This window comes from Protopterus annectens, chromosome 1.part0, assembly GCF_019279795.1.
Source record: "Protopterus annectens isolate FY-2018-M chromosome 1.part0, PAN1.0, whole genome shotgun sequence".
NCBI classification, from domain to species: domain Eukaryota; kingdom Metazoa; phylum Chordata; order Ceratodontiformes; family Protopteridae; genus Protopterus; species Protopterus annectens.
Genome location: NC_056725.1, coordinates 679,196,506 through 679,216,132, shown reverse-complemented (window position 1 = coordinate 679,216,132; position 19,627 = coordinate 679,196,506). Strand labels below are relative to the sequence as shown.

Below are 19,627 nucleotides of genomic sequence, written 5' to 3'. Positions count from 1 at the left end.
GGCAAAATCTCCTTTCTCCATTCTCATGTTTGCTTAGTTCGTTATACATATAATATTCTGTAAGATTATTATTATTCTCCTTAAGGATCTGCATACAAGAGAATAACAACTTGACTTTAGAAATTCTGTATATAGTACTCTATCAGACATACTGGGCGAGCAAATGGGTGTAACTAAGGAAATATTTTTTTGAGCTGTAATACAGGATCTGAATATGCCTAGACCTAGTAAGGCCTTGATATGTTTAATTCTGGTGGCTGCCAAAAAGTTTTTACTAGAATATGTAAATCAAAGCCTAAACCAACTGTATTTGAAGTAGTGAATATTGAAGCATAAATAAAAGAACTGGAAGTTAGATCTTTAGAAATGGGCAGCAGCAAATTACATAGAAAAATGGAAATTGTGGGAGCAATACATGAAGAATAACTTTTGGAGGAAGAATAAGGTTTAAGGCAGGGCAGGAATAGATCAATTTATGTAATGTTGGATTGATGATAATTTTATAAAAGAATATATGTGATGTATAATGCTTGTAACTATGAATGTGTTAACATGGTTTGTCTTCTTTTATATAAATGTATGTTTGTCTATGTCTTAAGTGATAATTCAATGAAGTTGTTAAAAAAGGATCTGCATCCAAAATCCTATTCTTCTTTTATTTCATGAACTTCCCCCTGCTTCATCATAATCCCTTATCAGTCTGAATGATTACCTTCTGCGTTTGCTTTTGTTATATATATGAGCTTTAACTGTGTAGCTCTAAAATATCTCTTCAAACCAGGTAGTCCTAAATCACCTTGACCTATTGGTAGGATCAACTTATGCCACGTAAAGCTTGCCCTCTTCCCCTACTAGATAAATTCCTTCAACTCTTTATTAATTATTGTCCACAAATTCTTTTATCTCATTCCCTCCTATCATAACAGTTAATTGATGAACCTCATCTACCACTATATTGGCATAATTAAGTCTTCCATAAATATTTCAATTTGTGCTCTTACTTGATTTCAACATTTCTCTGCTTTATAAACATTTTCATAAAATTTACAAAATACCTTTAAAACCTCTACAGGACTGGCTCATTAGATTTGACAAAAACCCTTTCTACTTTCTGCTGTGCTAAAAGTTTTGTGCTCTGTTATTATCAAAATGTAGTTGCTTAACAGCAATCTTTTGAAACTTATGCATATTATCTAGATACTCCCTTATTATATCGTTAGCACTGTGCATTTGCACCTCTTCTTGTGCGGTGAGATTCCCCTTATTCTGCAAATGTTAACCTTTGTCAGTACCTCTAAGTAATTCCTATTACTTCTTAACCATATCTCTTTCTCCTTTATTTCTACCCTGTTTTTTAACTCCATTTTCAGTTTATCTCACTCACTAGCTATTACTTCTGAAAATATTTCTACCTTCCCACATAATTCTCAAATAATGTCCACTACCCATTCCTTAAATTCCACTTTTTTAACAGGTAGGTGAGAAAGCACCAGTTTCTCATTTTTACTTTATTTCCTTGCATTTTTTATCTTAGTTTTAATTGGTGCATGATCAGAAAAAGAAGGGTAGAAAATTTTGCCTCCTGTTTGAAGGGTAACCTGTACCACTCCAAGGCATAAAACGAAAGGAGGACTTAGAAATGACTGCTAGTTGAAGAGTAATTTTCTGTTAATAGTTTGAAAAATAAAATACACCTACTTACATAGATATACAGTATTTTTAACTAGAACTGAAGGCATCACAATGTTGGTCTGCTCAATGATGACGCTGATCTGAACTGAGTAAGCCTGAGGTCAGAACCGAGGGAAGTACAGTTGTGCAAATAAACTTACCATAACAGTAGATGTTTTAACAGATCACTGTTACAGTAGCCTTGGCTTGTTTGTGTTATAGCCTGCCTAGGAAATAACTACTGGCAAGCTTTCTAAGCGTCATGGCACTTTCCATGCCTCCAATGGCCAGGGGCTCAATCAGGAACACGTAAAGAGAGCAGTTGAGTGTTGAAAACTTCAGAGCATTCTTGCCTTGAGAAGGGTGGTCAAAGCCCTAAAAGAAAAAATGCAAGGAAGGGAAAATGCAGTATGTAACTATATACACAAGGATATATATACACAGTCTGGCACTAAACAAAAACAAAGCAGGAGGAATGGAGGGAGGGAACAGCTACTGCACCCAACAAAGGGGGCAAATTCTAGAAATAGTCTCAGAGAAAGAGAACCCTCTACATAGAGGATCAGAAACTTAGCTGTCCTCTGAGTAGGAATCAGAAATCTGAGGAGTACACCCTATATTTGTCCCTTTGTCCTCCTGTCCAGATACAGAATCTTGAATTTCTTCAGGAAAGAAGGTATCTCTCTCTCTCTTTTACCAGAAACTACTTTACAAGGAGGTTCGATAGATTGAATTAAACCCTGAGCCAGACCCAGTAAACTAGTCCTGTCTATGGTAATAGGAGGAGTATATATATGCTTAGGTTTCTGTTTCTTTTTGACAGAAAAACTGGGACTGACAGTGTTAGTAATGGCAGCAACAGCTTCCACAGGAGTGGGCACAAAATTCTGATGAAGACGTAACCCCTGGTCCTTAGTGGCTGTAGGTGCTACACCAGAGGGGTATGGGGTAAAATACGAGTGGTCTGAGGTACAAGTAATGACCACAGCAGAGTTCCCACCTGTGGCTGAAGCAAATTTCTAGTTTGCTGTGGTAGCAAAGGCTGTTTGCTTAATCTTTTCTTCTTGTGGCTGGAAGAAAAGTTGACCATGGGAACGGCAGACTGTTTCATGATTTAGCCAAAAATAGTGCCTCTTTCCTGGGGGAAAACAAGCAGCAAATGCTGGCAAAAACAAAGTCTTTAAAAGTAACTTTTTAAACAGACAAACACAGTAAAAAGCACTTTTAAACAATTTGCCAACTCCACAAAGTAAAATGAGCACAATTTATCCACATATTTTTTTTTTCATATACTTTAAACAACTTTTAAACTGACAGGAAAAAAGAGTGTTCCCATTTAAAAGTACAGCACAGTCTTATGGCAGTCTGTTATAACACAGATTCCTATCTTTAAAATAACTTTCCTGAAAAGGAAAGAGTTAATAAAAAATATTACATGCAAGTTTTTTTTTTCTTCAAAGGGAAACTATTTGCCCAGGAAAGGAGCAGCTCAAGTTGACTGTGCATTCTTGAAAGCCTCAGAGTAGTGTACTCTTTGGCACTCAAATCTGTCTTTTAATCAACTTGAGCTGGTAGACAGGAAGTGTCGAAGGTATCCTGAAACTTTTGAAGCTGGCTGGTTAATATATCCTTGGCAGGAGATAACCGATTGAGCTAAGGCTACTGCAGAAGTGATCAGTATGATGAATATCATAATTTAGGTCCCACGAAGGAGGAATTTTCTTGCAAGGGGGTCTTATATGCATTACTCCTTTCATGAAGTGTTTTAACAAAAGAGAAGAAAAAAGAAGAGGGTCCATTGGCACCTAAAATAACCATAACACCAAAGAAAAAAAATGCAACATCTGCAAGATTTCCTGTTAAAACTTCCAATTTTTTAGGGGTCCTTAACTTATACCTCACTAGACACTCCCCCTTATCCTCCTAACCTATCTCCATCCTTCATACTAGACCTCTCCCCCAACCTTTACCTCTCTTTTCTTTTCCCTCCACTCCTTCTTATCCTCCTATCTTCTTGACTTCCAACTCAAACTATTTTGTCAAATCTGCTTCAATCACTATTTAACCTTATCTGTACCATCCTCCTCTTATATAACTCTTTCATACCCTGCCTTATTTTACATTCAATCTACTATCTATCTAATACTTACTTCTTATCTGTCTAGCTCTGACTATCCCCTATCTCAACTTCCATATACTTATCTACATTTATCCCTTCTTTATACATTGTTGCTGATCTACTTGTTCTTAACTAATTATCTTTAACAAGTTACTCTAGCTCATCAACTCTTCACTACTATGTCACCAACTGTTAAAGCCTTTCTCATCCATACCCTTCTCTTTACTACTGCTATAGCCTCTCTTTCTTTATCTTACTATATCACCTCTTTGCAAATTAACACTTTATATGAACAAAACCTTCATCTAAAACAAACTTTACCTTCTTCTTTCTTCAGCTCCCTTAATCATAGTAACATTACCTGTTCTTCCAACTATCTACTGCCAAAATACCATAGGGTATCTCACATAACCTTCTATTTTAACAAAAGAATTCTTAATATTTGCCTCAAACTTCTTAAATTACTATCTTTTTCCCATCACCAACTCCTCTTACATGGTGATATTCATCCTAATCCCGGTCCCTCTGCCCTGAGTGATTATAACCAAAATATTAATTCTTCTCCTCTTCTTTCATCAGGTACTAAAGCAGCCAACTCCCTTCTAATAGCTCACATTAACATTAGAAGTGTCAATAACAAAATTCACCATCTTCATGCTCTCCTTCACTTGCATTCATTCGATATATTATGTCTAACAGAAACATGGCTAAAACCCTCTACTCAAGACCAGGAAATCACCCCTCCTGGCTATAACATACTTAGAAATGACCGAATGAAGAAGAAAGGTGGCGGTATAGCCATTATCTATAAATCTAACCTACAAATTATCCGTTTTAATGAACTTCCATTAACAGGCCCCAAAACTGAAATTTTATCAATCAAGCTACAGATTAACAACAATAAAGTAATCTATCTAATTTGTATGTACCTTCCCCCTGGTAATAATACCCAGACTCTAGAAAACCTACTTAGTTCTCTTTCTAACCAGCTACCCCAAGAAACCATAATACTTGGTGATTTCAACACTGATTGGAATACCTGTGCAGCCCAGCAACCTACTAACCATATTAATCTCCATGGTTACTCACAATTAATAACAACTAGAATCCATAAACCAAATAAGAAAGAAACAATTTTGGACTGGATTCTAATTAATAACCCCCCCAGCAACTATACTCCAGGAACGCTTCCTGACAGTATTAGTGATCACATACTTACATATGTTATCAGACAAAAATTGAATATTCCTAATATGCAAAAACTAAGAAGATGCCGCTCAAAAAGATTTTTCAACCCTGATAACTTCCTTGCTGAATTACAGGCATGTGACTGGTCACCTTTATCACACCTTGAACTTAATGAAGCAGTTACCTATTTTAACACTAAGTTTCTGCAAATCCTTGATTATCATGCTCCATTCCACTCTACCAGGATAAGAGCCAAAACTGCCCCTTGGCTAACAAAGCAAACAAAAGAAAAAATGATCCTTAGAAATAAAATCTGGGCTAAATGGAGAGCTACCAAATGTCCATCTGATCATCTCCTCTATAAACAGTTAAGAAATACTACCAAGAAAGATGCTCTTAGAGACAAAAAGGAATTTTATCTTCATCTTCAAAAAACTACTCAAAATACCCCTCAAAAATTTTGGTCAGGTGTTAATAAACTTCTTAAACCAGGACATTCTCCTACTCCTATCCCGTTAGGATTTAACCTTAACAGTTCTACTCAGATCCCAGATGCCTTTAATAACTACTTTACAGAAGCCATTCTAACCCTAGCCAACTCATTACCGACACCTACTGCATCCTCACAAAATAGCTCTCCAGCCTCTACTAAAGCCTTTCAAATCCAACCTGTCTCATCATCTATTATATATAAGCTTCTCTTCAAACTAAAACCTTGTACCCCATCTGCTGACCAACTCCCATCCGAATACTTACAAATTGCTGCAAAAGCTATTTATCACCCAATATCTATTCTGATTAATAGGACCATCTCTGAAAGAAAAATCCCTACCATTTGGAAAATATCTCACATAATTCCCCTACATAAAGGGGGCCCTTCTTCTGAACTATCCAACTATCGTCCTATTGCCTTACTGTCCCCATTAGCTAAGATAATGGAAAGGTGTATACACAAACAATTTCTTAACTACCTTCTTCAAAACAAACTTCTAGCTGACTGTCAACATGGTTTCAGGCCTCACCATAGCACTACAACTGCCCTTCTTTCCTTTGCTGACTCCATCAATAATAATCCAAATAATAATTGTTTCTCTTCTGCACTATTCATAGACCTATCAAAAGCTTTTGATATGGTTAACCATAACATACTTCTTGAAAAACTCAACCTCCTCTCTCTAAGCTCACATTCTTTACAGTGGTTTAGAAGCTATCTCAAAAACAGGCAACAAGCAGTGCTTTGGGAGAACAACCTATCATCCTTACTCCCAGTAAATGTTGGTGTTCCACAAGGATCTATCCTTGGACCCCTTCTTTTCTCATTATTTATTAATGACCTTTATTTGAATGTGCCACAAGCAACCTGCATCCAATATGCAGATGACTCGACTTTGATCTGCTCTGCTACAAATGTTTCCTCTCTCCAGTCCATCACCCAAACAGCCTTTCATAACGCTGAAAAATGGTTTATGCAGCACTGCCTCCTCCTTAACCCCAAAAAAACAAAGCTTCTTCTCTTTACTCCTACTAATAAATCTCCTACACCATTCTTCACTATCTCCTCAAATAATTCTACCTGTATTAACCCCGACAAGACCACTCGACTATTAGGTGTAACCATTGACAACCATCTTAACTTTGATGACCAAATTAACACTACTATTAAAGCTGTTAATAAAAAATTGGGACACTCTACAGAATTAAACCCTTCCTTAACCCAGCAGCTAGAAAAACCATTGCACAGACCCACCTGCTTTCCACCCTTTTTTATGCTACAGCTATATATACCACACTATCTAAAAATAACATTAACAAACTCTCTACCTGCTATAATAGTATAGCTAGATTCATTAATGCTACTCCCCTTAGAACTCACCACTGTCACAACCTCAAACTACTAAATTGGCTAGAACTAAATAACCACTTACTCTACCAACAATTACTTGTCATTCATAAGACCCTTCATTTCCCTGATAATACTCCGAGCCTGGCTAAACTTATTTCTCCTTATAAGAACCTAGCCACACTTCGTTCTGCCAATAAGTTCCTAGTATCTATAACTAAATCATACAATAAAGCTGGGGATGCGTTATTTTCAAATTCCATAGGTAAACACTGGAATCTACTCCCTCAAGAAATAGCTACTCTAGAGTCTACCTCTCTGTTTAAAAGACAAATCAAAGAACATCTTACATCTCAATGGCTATGTCCTTGTACCAATCCCGACTGAAAGTATGTCTCAATACGCCTTATTTTTCTTCCCGACCCCCTACTTAGTTCCTACCTGACACCTTCTAGCGTTGAGAGTTGAATCTTAAGGTCTGCCTTCTATTATTTTAACTTCAGTATTTAGTTTTTATTTTTTGTAGAACTTGAATTACAAGTATTTAAATGTTATTGCTATTCTCTCTTGTACCTTGTATATTTCTATGAAGAATAATTTTTTTTATTGTTAAAAATCACTGTGATTTTAAAATCTGTACTGGAGCTTTTCTCCCTGAGCCTCTGCTGTAAACGGATATATGTCCAGTTAGACTAGCCCGGTCAACAAATGTAAAATAAATAAAAATAAATAAATGGAGCTTTTAGTCAACATGCCCTACTGTGCTAGTCAAAGGAAAAACAGAAGCATATACAGAATTTCTAATCAGAGAAAGACCATCAAAGCAGCAGAATAAAGGAGTTTCTTATCTGAGTTCTGCAGCTGATATCATCCAGTTTAAGAGAAGTAATATCCCATGGGATCTTTCTCTGGCTATGGCACAGGAAAACTGAAAATGTTCCGTCTTTAAGTGTGAAGGGCTGTCCTGGTCCTGCTAGGCGATTAGTTCTTCACCCTCACAGACAAGCAGTGGGAGGAGTTCTGAGCTTTGACAGCCAACCAGAAGGAGGGTAGCAGAGTACTACTAACTATATGCCAGTAAGATAGCAAGTTTATTGAACATCCAGATTTATGGAGTGATAATTCCGGTACAATTTGGTATTATATGTGGATTAAATATGGAGGGGCATCTGCCCAAAGAATTTTGCAGAAGAGGCAAAACTGATTGACTAATGGTTGACATTTATATTTTCCACTGCAAAAAAAAAGATTTCAAGTATTGTCATATGTAGCCCAGAAACAAATATACATAAGAAAAGTAGCCTTATTATGTTTTAACTAAGTCTACAGCCTATAGGGGAAATGTAATAAGAAAGTTTCTCAGCTTCAATTTACATGAACAGTTTTGCTCATGTTAAATAACACTTCACACTAACTTCTTATTGTCATACAAAACACACAAATTATGTGGTTACACAAAAGTTATACAGATTCTTGTATGAGTGGTTGTGAAGTGGTCATGCCAGAATTAGTATGGTGGAGCCTTAGTAGAAGAAAGGCAGACAAATGTTATTTACAAAATAAACAGTCTTGAGATATTAAAGCACTTTGCCAATACTGACTTGCTGGGGAGGAGGTGGTAAATGTTTACAAATTCATGGTGTAACAGCACACTGGCAAAGGGCAGAACACCACTAATAGACCTTCTAGGGGAGTGTCACTGGAACAATAAATCATAATATTTGAGTTTAGCAGCCTTCTATTTCCTTGTTCCCAGCTGGATTTTTCTCATTTGTCCCACTTCCTAGAATGTACAAGTGCTGTTCTCACATCCTAGAAAGTGCTTATAAAAGTAATAAGACAATCTCATATAACACTAACACTGACCCATCTCTTCTTTGGGTGCTACCATCTGAGAATCACTGCTCTCTCAGTTCATGACATAATTAGTTTCCACTCTATACTGCCTCACACCACCAATGGAAAAGAAAAATGTGAACTCTTTTATGAACACCAATCCCAAACCTTCTATTTATGAAGTAAGGTTTTGTCTCCAACCCCCCGGATTGATTAATAATTGTGCTTGTGGCAAATTCCTACAAAACACTGACAACCCCCCAGACTGATTAATAATTGTGCTTGTGGCAGACAAATTCCTTCCTGTTTTGTTTGGTGCCTAGTCACACTATTGAGACTTGTACTGCTTGGCAGAAAAGCATTTAAAGTATTGAGAAGCATTTTACAAAGAATGATTATAATGACAAAAACATTCACATTTAAAGACATAAAAACATTGATAAAGTACATAACAATAAATAGTTAAAAGTTATCAAGGCTAAAATGCCAAATGCAAGGCTTCCAAATCTTAGTTCTCCTAGTGTGAAAATAGAAACTGAGAAAATGATAGTATCAGTTTGGGTAAAATTCAGTTACTGGCTAGTAAGTACACCACCTGGATGCCAGCAAAGAAGACATTTAGGTAACCTGAAAGAAAATCAACCAGAAAACATGACGAGAAACACACTGGAAAGATCCTGCAAGCTGTTCAGCAAAAAGCAGTTCAAGCTTCATTTTTGGTACAATAGATGGCTTCCAGTAATTTAGAAGAAAAACAAATCAAATGCGCTCATAGTTGATTAGAATAAACGAAACACTAAGTGAATATTCAAATAACAAAAGTTTGGAAAAAATAGCAGAAACTTTAGCTATTCAGATGAACTGAGAAAGCTGCAAAAACCAAATGCTGAAATGAAGAAAAGGCTGAGTGAATATGAAGCTTTTCAAGATCAGCTGTTTCAAAATTGGTAGATTTAGGAAAGAGAACCCACAGAGTAATCTAGAGATTTTCTGCTTAACCAGAAAGTCTGGAAGGATTTGTTAACTGAAAGGGCAGACTGAGTGTTTGCTCCAAACCTGGGCATGAGAAATTAGCCAAGACCTGCCTTAGTAAAGATGCAATAATACCAGCACAAAGAAATGATCCTGCCAAACTGTGGCAACAGGGAAATGTATTAAAATAGAAAACAGCAGAGTGTTTGTGGAAATAATTATTCACTGTGCTCCTGGCAGTAGAGGGGCAGGTGTGAGATTCAAGCTGCTGTATCCAGCAGTCTTCAGAATATTTTTTCCTGGAGAATCAAAGAGATGTAGAACAGGCTAAGGAGGGAAAAAAGTTTAGTTGAAAAAGTGAGGCAGCAAACAGAAGAGGACTCTGTTTCTCCTTCTTCAGACAATAAAGCTCATAGAGATCCTTCACCAGCGAAATCTTTTCCAATATTCCAAGGAAAATGTTTGAGTGACAGAAAAAAGCACAGAGGTTGACAAAAAGAATCAGGTGTACCTCGGACTTGAACCAGAGTCTGATGTTGGAAGATGGAGATGGATATGGAGAAGACCAGCCACAACATAATTAGTGAATAATGGGAGTCTATAAAGCATCAGCCACGTTTGTGAAATATGGCTATGCAAGAAAAAGTGGATGAAAAAGACTGGACTTTTGTTGATATTGTTAAACTGGTGGGTGGACTATAAAGCATATAACCCACTTTGTCATTACTGTTTAAAAGGACACTAAAGCGAAAAAAGTACCTACAAGTAATTGTATTTATTAGCATCAGTATAAAACATTTCATGATATAAACTGCATGTTATATAGTACAGCAGTTCTGCATAGTGAGTAGTGAGGGATAAATGTGGTGGGGTGTCTTTTTGGTGACTGTTGTGTGCTAAAGACATTAAAGAAAATAAGTCATTTTTTACTTGTAAGAAATATAGTTATTACAGTATAATAAGGGAAGAAGAGCTGGGCAGAAGCAAGGTTAAGTTAATATGCTCTGATCTTGGGCTGCTGGGGTTGGGTGTAAAAGTCCACTGATTATATTACCTATAGAATTATTGACAATTGTATTTGTACAAGGGTGAATATTTAGATTAATGTCCTTGGCTTAAGTTGTAAACAAGTGTTTTTTGTAAGCAAATAGGCTTGATAAACCTGGCAAAATGATGAAAGCCATGAAAATGCCATATTTCATGCATTTGCAAAAATATTAGCTTGCTTTTTTCCATTAGCAAATGTTCTCAGTGGGACTCAAGAAGTCTTCAGCTGAAGGCAGTTGTGTATTCTGTTCCGACTGAAATTTACAAATATTCCTTCATGCATCTGTTGAGTTGTTAGCTTTTTCTCAATGCTGACTACTTTTACATTGAGATAAGCTGCCTGCAGGTGCAAGCAATTAATCTTGGGAGTCCTGAACATTATTTGCAGAGAGAAATTCAAAATGTAAAGGTACAACAACAAGAAGTTCAGTGACAAATACAAACTGAAATTATAGGAGATGAATAAGGAATAGCATCCTGAATACTGTAACACAGTTAACTGAACAGTTTACAATTTAGTTTTATTTAAAGAATGCCTTTGCACTTTTCTTTGCACTTTTTCTTATGGGTAATAGTTATTTTTTTCTGAAAGCATTCAAGCTGTTTTCCACATCTGGGACGGGAAGGAAGAAAAGAAAAGAACAGACAAAATCAGTGTAAGTGGGAACACAGGCTGAAACGTGCACTCTGTCATGGATAACCTTAATTTTAAGTTAGGTAATGACTGTGAGTACAGCTAATTTGGGACAATTGTTCCTAGCTGGTGGGTGGGTGGGGGGGTAAAGGTTTTCATTAAAACAAACAGTCTTGAAAAATGTGACATAGGTTTAAAATGGAAATGAAAAGAAAAACTGTATAAAAGCTCAACCTGCATGAAACACAAACATGGAAATACACTTTCAAAAATACCTTCATGTATAACAGGTGAGAACAATAGCTTTCTATCATAATGGCTATGCTATGCATATTACCTTGGAACATAAAGGGCCTTGTGGCTATAGTCAAAAAGGAAAGATGATTGAATAATATTAAGAAGTGCAGAGTGCAAATAGCAATGTTGCAGGAGACATATTTGGAAATAAATGAAAATGTAAATTTGACAAAGAAAGGATTTCATGATCGAGAGTCAGCAGAATATAAGGAACAGAGGAAAAAGAGAGTAATAATACTGATTACCAGAGGGGCTCCAATAGTGACAGAAGAGGAAAACGTACAATAATAGTAGATTTGAAGCAAAGGAGGAGGATTATGCTTCCATACTCTATTTTTCCTTGGAGGGTCTTATATTAGAAAGATACTGAAACTCCTAAGACAGACCATGTATAAGCCACTCTTTGTACTTCCAGTGCCTAAGCCACAATTCTGAGCATTCTGACAGCTGTTCGGAGAGCTGGGACAAAGGCTTGGATGCTTGAATCAATTCTTTCTGTAAGAACTAGGGTCTTTTTGAGCATTTTGACTGCTGCTGATGTGGCCAAGCTGTTGACTGGCACCCAAGCCAGTAGTTGGGATTGTTGCCTAAGACATGGTTGCAGAAGTCTTCCAAGGCAGACTTCAATGAGGAAGAAGGGCTCAAAATATGCTTTTCCCCTAGGAAAGGCTTGAGGCCATCACCTTTGATCAAAGCACTGTGGGGCTAGAGCACTACAGACATGCAGGATGGTGGTGTCCTTTGTAAAAGCACCCTTAGTAAGACCTCCAGTTAAAGGCCTTGACAAACTCACAAAGGTCCCTAGGGAAGAAAAATGAGTGCTGATGGCAGTCTCAACAACTTTCAAAACAGGGGCATCTGTGGAGAGGGTCTGCTGGTTCAATGTTGTCTTTCCAGGATGACACCTCTTTTTCCTATTGTGAATTTCAATTTTTACCCTCTTCTCCTTCCAGTGGATCCAGGGCAATTAAATAAAATAATGAAGACGAAAGGCTTGCAGAAGGTATAGGTGTCTGGACAGTGATCCAGGTCTATACAGTGCATACAGATGATGGGTTTGCCTTGTGGTACACTTTTTTTGATTTGAACACATTAATAAAATCAAAATGCCAGTTTAGACATTTGAAAATGGCAGAATTGGTCAAAGAGAAAAAAAGAGAGGCAACTACAATGGCTCAAACTGGAAAATGGCACAAAACATTAAACGTTGAAAACAATAAAATGTGGTGCTCTGTTCTCAAATTCTAAGTGTAGGGAAAAATAGAGTATAGAAGGCACACCCCTTCCCTCTACTGATGCCTTTCCATTGGCATGTCAATGAAAATGAGGAGGGAGCAGAGTCCTTCCAGGAAAAGCTGGTTTGCAATTCAAAGCTACAGCAATGAATCCTGACAGGAAGAATTTATTAGGTTTGTCTGCTCATTGAACTTCCCATCCAAAAATCATATTATTTCAGGAAATCTCAGGGTCATGCTGCTCAATGCTAGAAGTCTAAATCTCAAAATGCACTCACTCGAAGCACTCCTTAAAATGGAGAACATTGACATTTGTGCTGTAACAGAGACCTGGTTCAAGGCAGCAGAAAGCACCCCTGCACTACCAGGCTTTAACTCATTCCACACCTTTCGGCCCCAGATCTTGGACTGAAGCTCCAAAGGTGGTGCTGCTTTCATTTCCATATTCATAAAGGATGTGCACATGTCTAGACTGGTAGCCCAACATAACACATCTGAGATACTTCAGGTGCAGCTAACATTGGTTAGACAGCGATTCAGGTCGTAGCCTGCTACAGGTCCCCAACCATGTTCCAAGAGTCACACTCCACATTCCTAAGCACCCTGGAGATTATTAGGGTCCAACCTAACACTCTCATACTGGGCGACTTCAACTACCCCTCCATTAACTGGGAAAACTACTCATGTACCAATACACTTGCCCAATGTTTCCTGGAATTCATTAATTCCAATGCCCTAGACCAGCTCATTCTTACCCCCACTAGAGGTAGCAACATCCTTGATCTGGTCATTACTAACATGGGCAACCGTTGCTCTACATCAGTAGTCAACTTCTCCCTGGTTAGACCAGACCACAAACTAATCACCTTGGAAATCCACATCCCCCCACCCCCACCCCGCAAAGGTAACCACCATGAAAAACTTCTCCAAAGCTAACTTTGGGGTCCTAAAAACAGAGGTGGTTAACTTCACGGCACCCATGCAAATGCAGAACAGTTGCATGACTGCTGAATCATACACCAATGCACTGTACGAACACATACACAAATGCATGGATCTCGCCATACCCAAAAGAACCAAGACTCTGTCCTCCAAAAAAAGGAAGCCAATCTGGTGGTCCCCTGCCATATACAAACTCTACAACAGGAGTAGGAAACTGATGTGGAATAAGGTAAAGTCCCAAGACTGGAAAAAACCCTTTATCAGCTTCAACAAAAAGTTGAGATCCCTCATCAAATCCTCTAAAGCTAGCTATGAAAACAGAATTGCAGCAGATAGTAAAGACAACCACAAGGCCTTCTACAGTTATGTAAAGAATCTCTATGGAAATATCCCAATTTGCTCTGAGCTACTGCACAATGGTACCACCTATACCGAGCCAACAGATATTGCCAATATACTGGCCGAAAGATTCACTGCCAACTTTACCCCTTCCCCCAAGGACCAATCACAATACCAGTAGATTGCCAGGCGCCCAGTATTACTGCTGCACAGGTTAAAACAGCACTGTCCAAGGCCAAGAATACAGCTTCTATGGGACCTGACAATATCCCTGGCTGTGTTCTACATGGACTACAGAGTGAAATGGCACCTCACCTTTGTGTTCTGTTCAATCACAGCCTCACCTCAGGCTTTGTCCCTACCAAATGGTACATTGCTACAGTCATCCCTCTCCACAAAGGAGAAGCGACTACAGACCCTGGGAACTGTCACACCATTAGTCTGACAAGTCTGATATGCAAAGCTATGGAATACATCATCACGGACCTAATAAACAAGGATATATAGGGAATCTCCAAACTCTGGATCCTACACAGTTTGGTTTTGTGAAGGGTAGAAAATGCCTGTTCAACTTGGTCGACTTCTTTGAGTCAGTCACCAGAGCTGTGGATGAAGGCAAGGTGGTTCATACAGCCTACCTTGATCTGGCCAAGGCCTTTGATACCATTCCCCACTCAGGAATCATAGGAAAACTCACTAAGCTACGCATCAACCCCTATATCACTAGGTGGGTTACAAACTGGCTCACAGATAGAACCCACAGTGTGAAAGTAGCTGACTCCAAGTCAGACTGCAGACCAGTCACGAGTGGAGTCCCATAGGGTTCGGTCCTGGGTCCTCTCCTGTTTGGTATCTACTTCTCTGAAGTCCAGGCCAACACGAAGGGACTCTGGCTGACAAAGTTCGCAGATGATTGCAAGTTGGGAGCTATTATTAACTCCCCAAGTGATGTTGACATCCCACAGAAAGGCCTCACTGAGACGAACAACTGGTGTCAGAACCATGGCCTTAAGCTCAATGCCAAATAATGTGTTGTTATCCCCCTTGGGAAAAACCCGGTTCCCTTGAATTACCACATTGATGGTAGTCCACTGAACACAGAATATGTTATACGAGATCTGAGAACACAGGTTGACAGCAACCTCTCTTTTGACCACCACATTGCCATTGTGGTCAGAAAGTCCTTCTATGTGGCACATCTCATTGCTAAGGGTTTTACATCCAGGAAGGAAGAGGTCATTGTCTCCCTCTACTCTTCCCTCATTAGGCCAATCATCGAGTACAATGCCCCATTTGGTATGTACCTCGCTAGACACCTGTAACAACTAGAGAGGCCGGAAAAGTACCTGACAAAGAGGATCCTAGGCCTTAAACACTTGTCCTATATTAATACAGACTCAAAAAACTCCAACTATTCTCTGTCTCATATCGCCTACTTAGAGGCAATCTCTGCTCGACTTAGAAAGCCATGTCTGACCCAGCTCTGTTAGCAATGCTGCATCTAACGAAATCCCAATACCTCCGCACTACATACTCCAGAGACCTCAACCTCATACCACAATCAACAGAACATGCTGGGAGGGACAGGTTCATAACCCACAGACTGCCCATGCTATTTCTAAGTCACTTTTAGGGCACACGCCACTAAACCAGCAGCAACATTAGCAGCTTATTTTAGGAATCAACTGTATAGGATATTTTAGAAGTTGCCACATGGACTGCTGTCCATAATTTCACACAGCACACTATCAAGGAATATGGTGAGATTTGACAGACAAGTGCTATAGGTGATACTGTAACTGTCTGCCTCCTAGACAAAACCAAATACTGTTTTGGATTCTACCCACATTCTATCAAATGTTATGATTTATAGCTATAGTGACCCTCCTTGAAGAAAATAATACAGTTGGTTAAGGTACTTACCACAACAGACTTTTGAGGAAAAGTCAGTGTAACAGTAAAACTAGCTTTACTCCTTACTCCTCTGTAAGGCATGTACACAGAAACAGTTTCAAGTTTTGCTGGGGAGTGTAAATAAATAAGAATGTTTATTGTGTTAGTACTGTTTACCTTTTACTCTATGTTTAAACACATTTCCAAGCTTTAAGGACCAAAGCAGCTGTAAAGCCTATCAATTTTATATGGGAGTTTCATGCCACTTTCATAAGCACTTTTGGAGGTGTAAGACCAGTGTTGGTCCTTTCATGGAAATTGCAGAGGTGAGAAAAAAACTGACTGGGACATAAGAAACAGAAAATAGATAATTCCAGATGTCATTTATTGCTCGGTGACCTCTCCTCAAAGATTCAGTATTCAGCATCTAAAAACTGAATGCCATCAGGGTTTTGGAATTCAGTTTTTTTAAGGGGTGGCTATTTGAGGAGTATATGTTGGCTTCCACTTCTCATGCAAAATGTTATTATTGTGTAAACTAAAATTACTTTGAAAACCATGCCTACCCAGCGACCACATGTGCATGGCATTATCTGACTATTAAAGTGGTAACAGATATCAGCTGGTTCATTATCTCTGTTGAATGAGCACTGACTGAATAAGAACAGAAGTGACATTGTCTTATTTTCAGATAGTTAAATATTGGTATAATATCCAATAAATGCAGTTCCCTCAAAGTCATAAACAATGTTTCTTTTTTCTTTCAGTATCATGCATCTTATAGCTGAATGTTAGTACAGATTGTTTAGGCAGTAAGACTATAACAAATCTCACAGTTAATTTCCCTGAACATTATAGAAGATCAATACAATAATGCAAAATAGTGTCTACATCAGAAGAAAAGAAGCTGAATTTGCATTCATTTGCATGTTATTTCATTAGTGCAGAGGACAATAAATTCCTTGCTTTATTTCAAGGGACTCAGTGATTACTCAAAGCAGTATGCACTTCATATACTAAAGTTTTAAATAAGTTAATTAAAATAAAAAAGCTTACCTGGGCAAGTTGTAAAGAGGAGTCATTCTAAAACAAGCAACAACAGCTCGTCTACGTTGTTTTGATAACAGTTTGTGCCATGCAGCCTTCTTGGACTTGCATCGATGCTCAGTCTATAACACAGAGGTACAGAGAGTTGGACACATGAGATGAAAGGAAGGAACAGAGTATAAAAAGCAAAAACAGAAATCACGCTCAACATTTAGTGTCACACTCTTTCATCATCCTAAGCTACCCAGATATTGGCTGACTAAATCACGATTTCATAATAATTATAGACAATATTTAACTAACTAACGACAGTCATAGACTGGTTATGGGAACAATGCTGCTTGCACATTTGTGATTTAGTCTGCACTGTCTGAATGATAATATCCTGGTGGAATTTACAGTAGTAAAGCCAATGTTTACTATACAGCATACATAAATAGCAAAGAATTTTCCAAAATGTGGTAAAGTCAATGTTTACCATACAGTATACATAAACAACAAAGAATTTCCAAAAATGTGGTGATGACTGTGATACTCAAATCACTTTGATTCAAATCAAACCATCTTAAATCATCCACCTACTCTTCTTGATAAAAAAAGTTAACATTTTCTCAACACAGTATGCTCCCTTGCTGCCCATAGCTGTTATTCATTTACGGTTATTGATACAACTATAGAATGTTACGGAAACTGGGATGCATTCATAACATCAGCTCCACAAACATCAAAACATGAATGATCAGCCACATAAGGTCAAAACATGGAACATTGAGAAGACTATAAACAGTATCTTTGAAGGAGTGCAAGCCCACCCTGCACTACCTGCTAATTATATATACCAGCTCCAAGATCACACTACAGTAGGAAGGGGCAAAAAACAGTCCCAGCTTACCTTGATTTCACACAACACACAACTAGCTTTTTAGTGCTAAGAAAGACTGTGGGACACAGCTTTGTTGTTCCATGTTTCAAGCTCTTGTGGTCAATTTTTCATTTTTCAATGTTCATGGAGTTAATATTATGAATGTATCCCAAGGAAATTATATAATATTAATGCTATGAAATATCAACTGTCAGTCACATAACTGAGTAGACTGGGAGATGGATAATCTGGCTTAGAGTAAACTCTGAAATGACTTTAGGCATAAAGGTTTTATTTGCCTAAAGTATTTGAAATCCAAACTTGGAACAAGGAAGCAATAGAGCACATTATGCACTGCTAACTCAACTTCCCCAACAAACATCCATACTTTCTTATTTGGCTCTTCTCTCTCCAGCAGGCGTCATCAGCATTACATCAGGCTGCACTGCCTCCCTCCACAACTCCCACACCCCACTCCCATGGAGAGATGACATTGGCTATTCACTCTAACCTTCCTGCTCTTCCTGTGCATGGGGGATATCTGGATTGCAGTCAGGGCTTCATCCCTCCAATACCATATCATTTTACTTAAACAAAGCCTACTATACCCTTGTACATATATAAATATTTTATGATAATATACAGTATTCTGTCTCCTGATCTACTGAACTTTTATTTGCTTGCTTAGATAAAATAACTTGGGTATCAAAACAGAAGCAGTGGTATAACTTTATTTGCAGACTACAGTTTAAAAAACAGGTAAGCACATAAGACAGCTGATTAAAAACAAAACTCATGTTCTTAATAATTTAAGAGCATTTAAACAGTCTTCAAAGTAGGGTTCACCTTTTTAATATTTTAAAAATCTGTTTAAGGCTTTCATGCAGCTTAATGCCATTTTTCTGCAAATAGTTATGAAGATTTCAAACAATTAAAACTATATGAAGTTTTTAACTTTAACAAATAGCATGAAAATGAATGGAATGTCATTCAGGTCTAATGAAACTACATAAGGAAACCAGTTTCATTGCCATGGAATATAGTCTTGATACGCAATCTAATTAAGTGTTTTGCAGATCATTAAAATGATCATTTTCATAAGGTGAAAATGAATGCATACATTCAGCTCACAGTAACTTGCTTTGATTTCTGAGGTGGAGTCACACTTGCTCAAGCTGGCTTTTGCTTGTGTTGTTTGTTTCTGGTACTGTATATACATACAACTTAACAAATTTTTTGTTAGTCTAAGACTGATGAACCTGACTGTAAGTAAAAGCCAGGCATTACATTGCCTGTCAATAATTGGCCTTTCACTGATGTGCTACAACCTCAAAGTGAAAACAATAAACTAAATGAGGTGTCAAGAGTGAAAAAACATTCACATGAGGAGCTCCATAAGTAATACTTTTTTTTTACATATCATCCTTGCTTGTGAAGTTACAAGCTCAACTGCACACATAAAGTATGAGCTGCAGCTGTCATATATAAAATACTATGATCAAGAAAGTATGGTGTGAGCTTGTAGGCATTAAGTATGTGTAGTGCAGCCTACTACACATTCAGTATGTGTGTCTGTGTTTATCATAATTTACTTGCTAAAATTATCCCAACTATATACACCATGTGATGAAAATTAGAAGATATTACGACTTCTGCAAAAGGAAACCATTTAATACAGCAGCAGTAATTACAGAGCAATTTAGGA

At 37.8% G+C, this 19,627-nt stretch overlaps 1 protein-coding gene across 1 annotated transcript in view; it reads right to left on the bottom strand.

The window, feature by feature from the left end:
- LOC122794026 (ryanodine receptor 1-like) overlaps positions 1-19,627 on the bottom strand; it is a 2,146,276-nt gene that overhangs the window by 562,766 nt on the left and 1,563,883 nt on the right. The window contains 1 exon segment of the mRNA XM_044062140.1: positions 17,070-17,182. Coding sequence (XP_043918075.1) covers positions 17,070-17,182 — 113 coding nt within the window.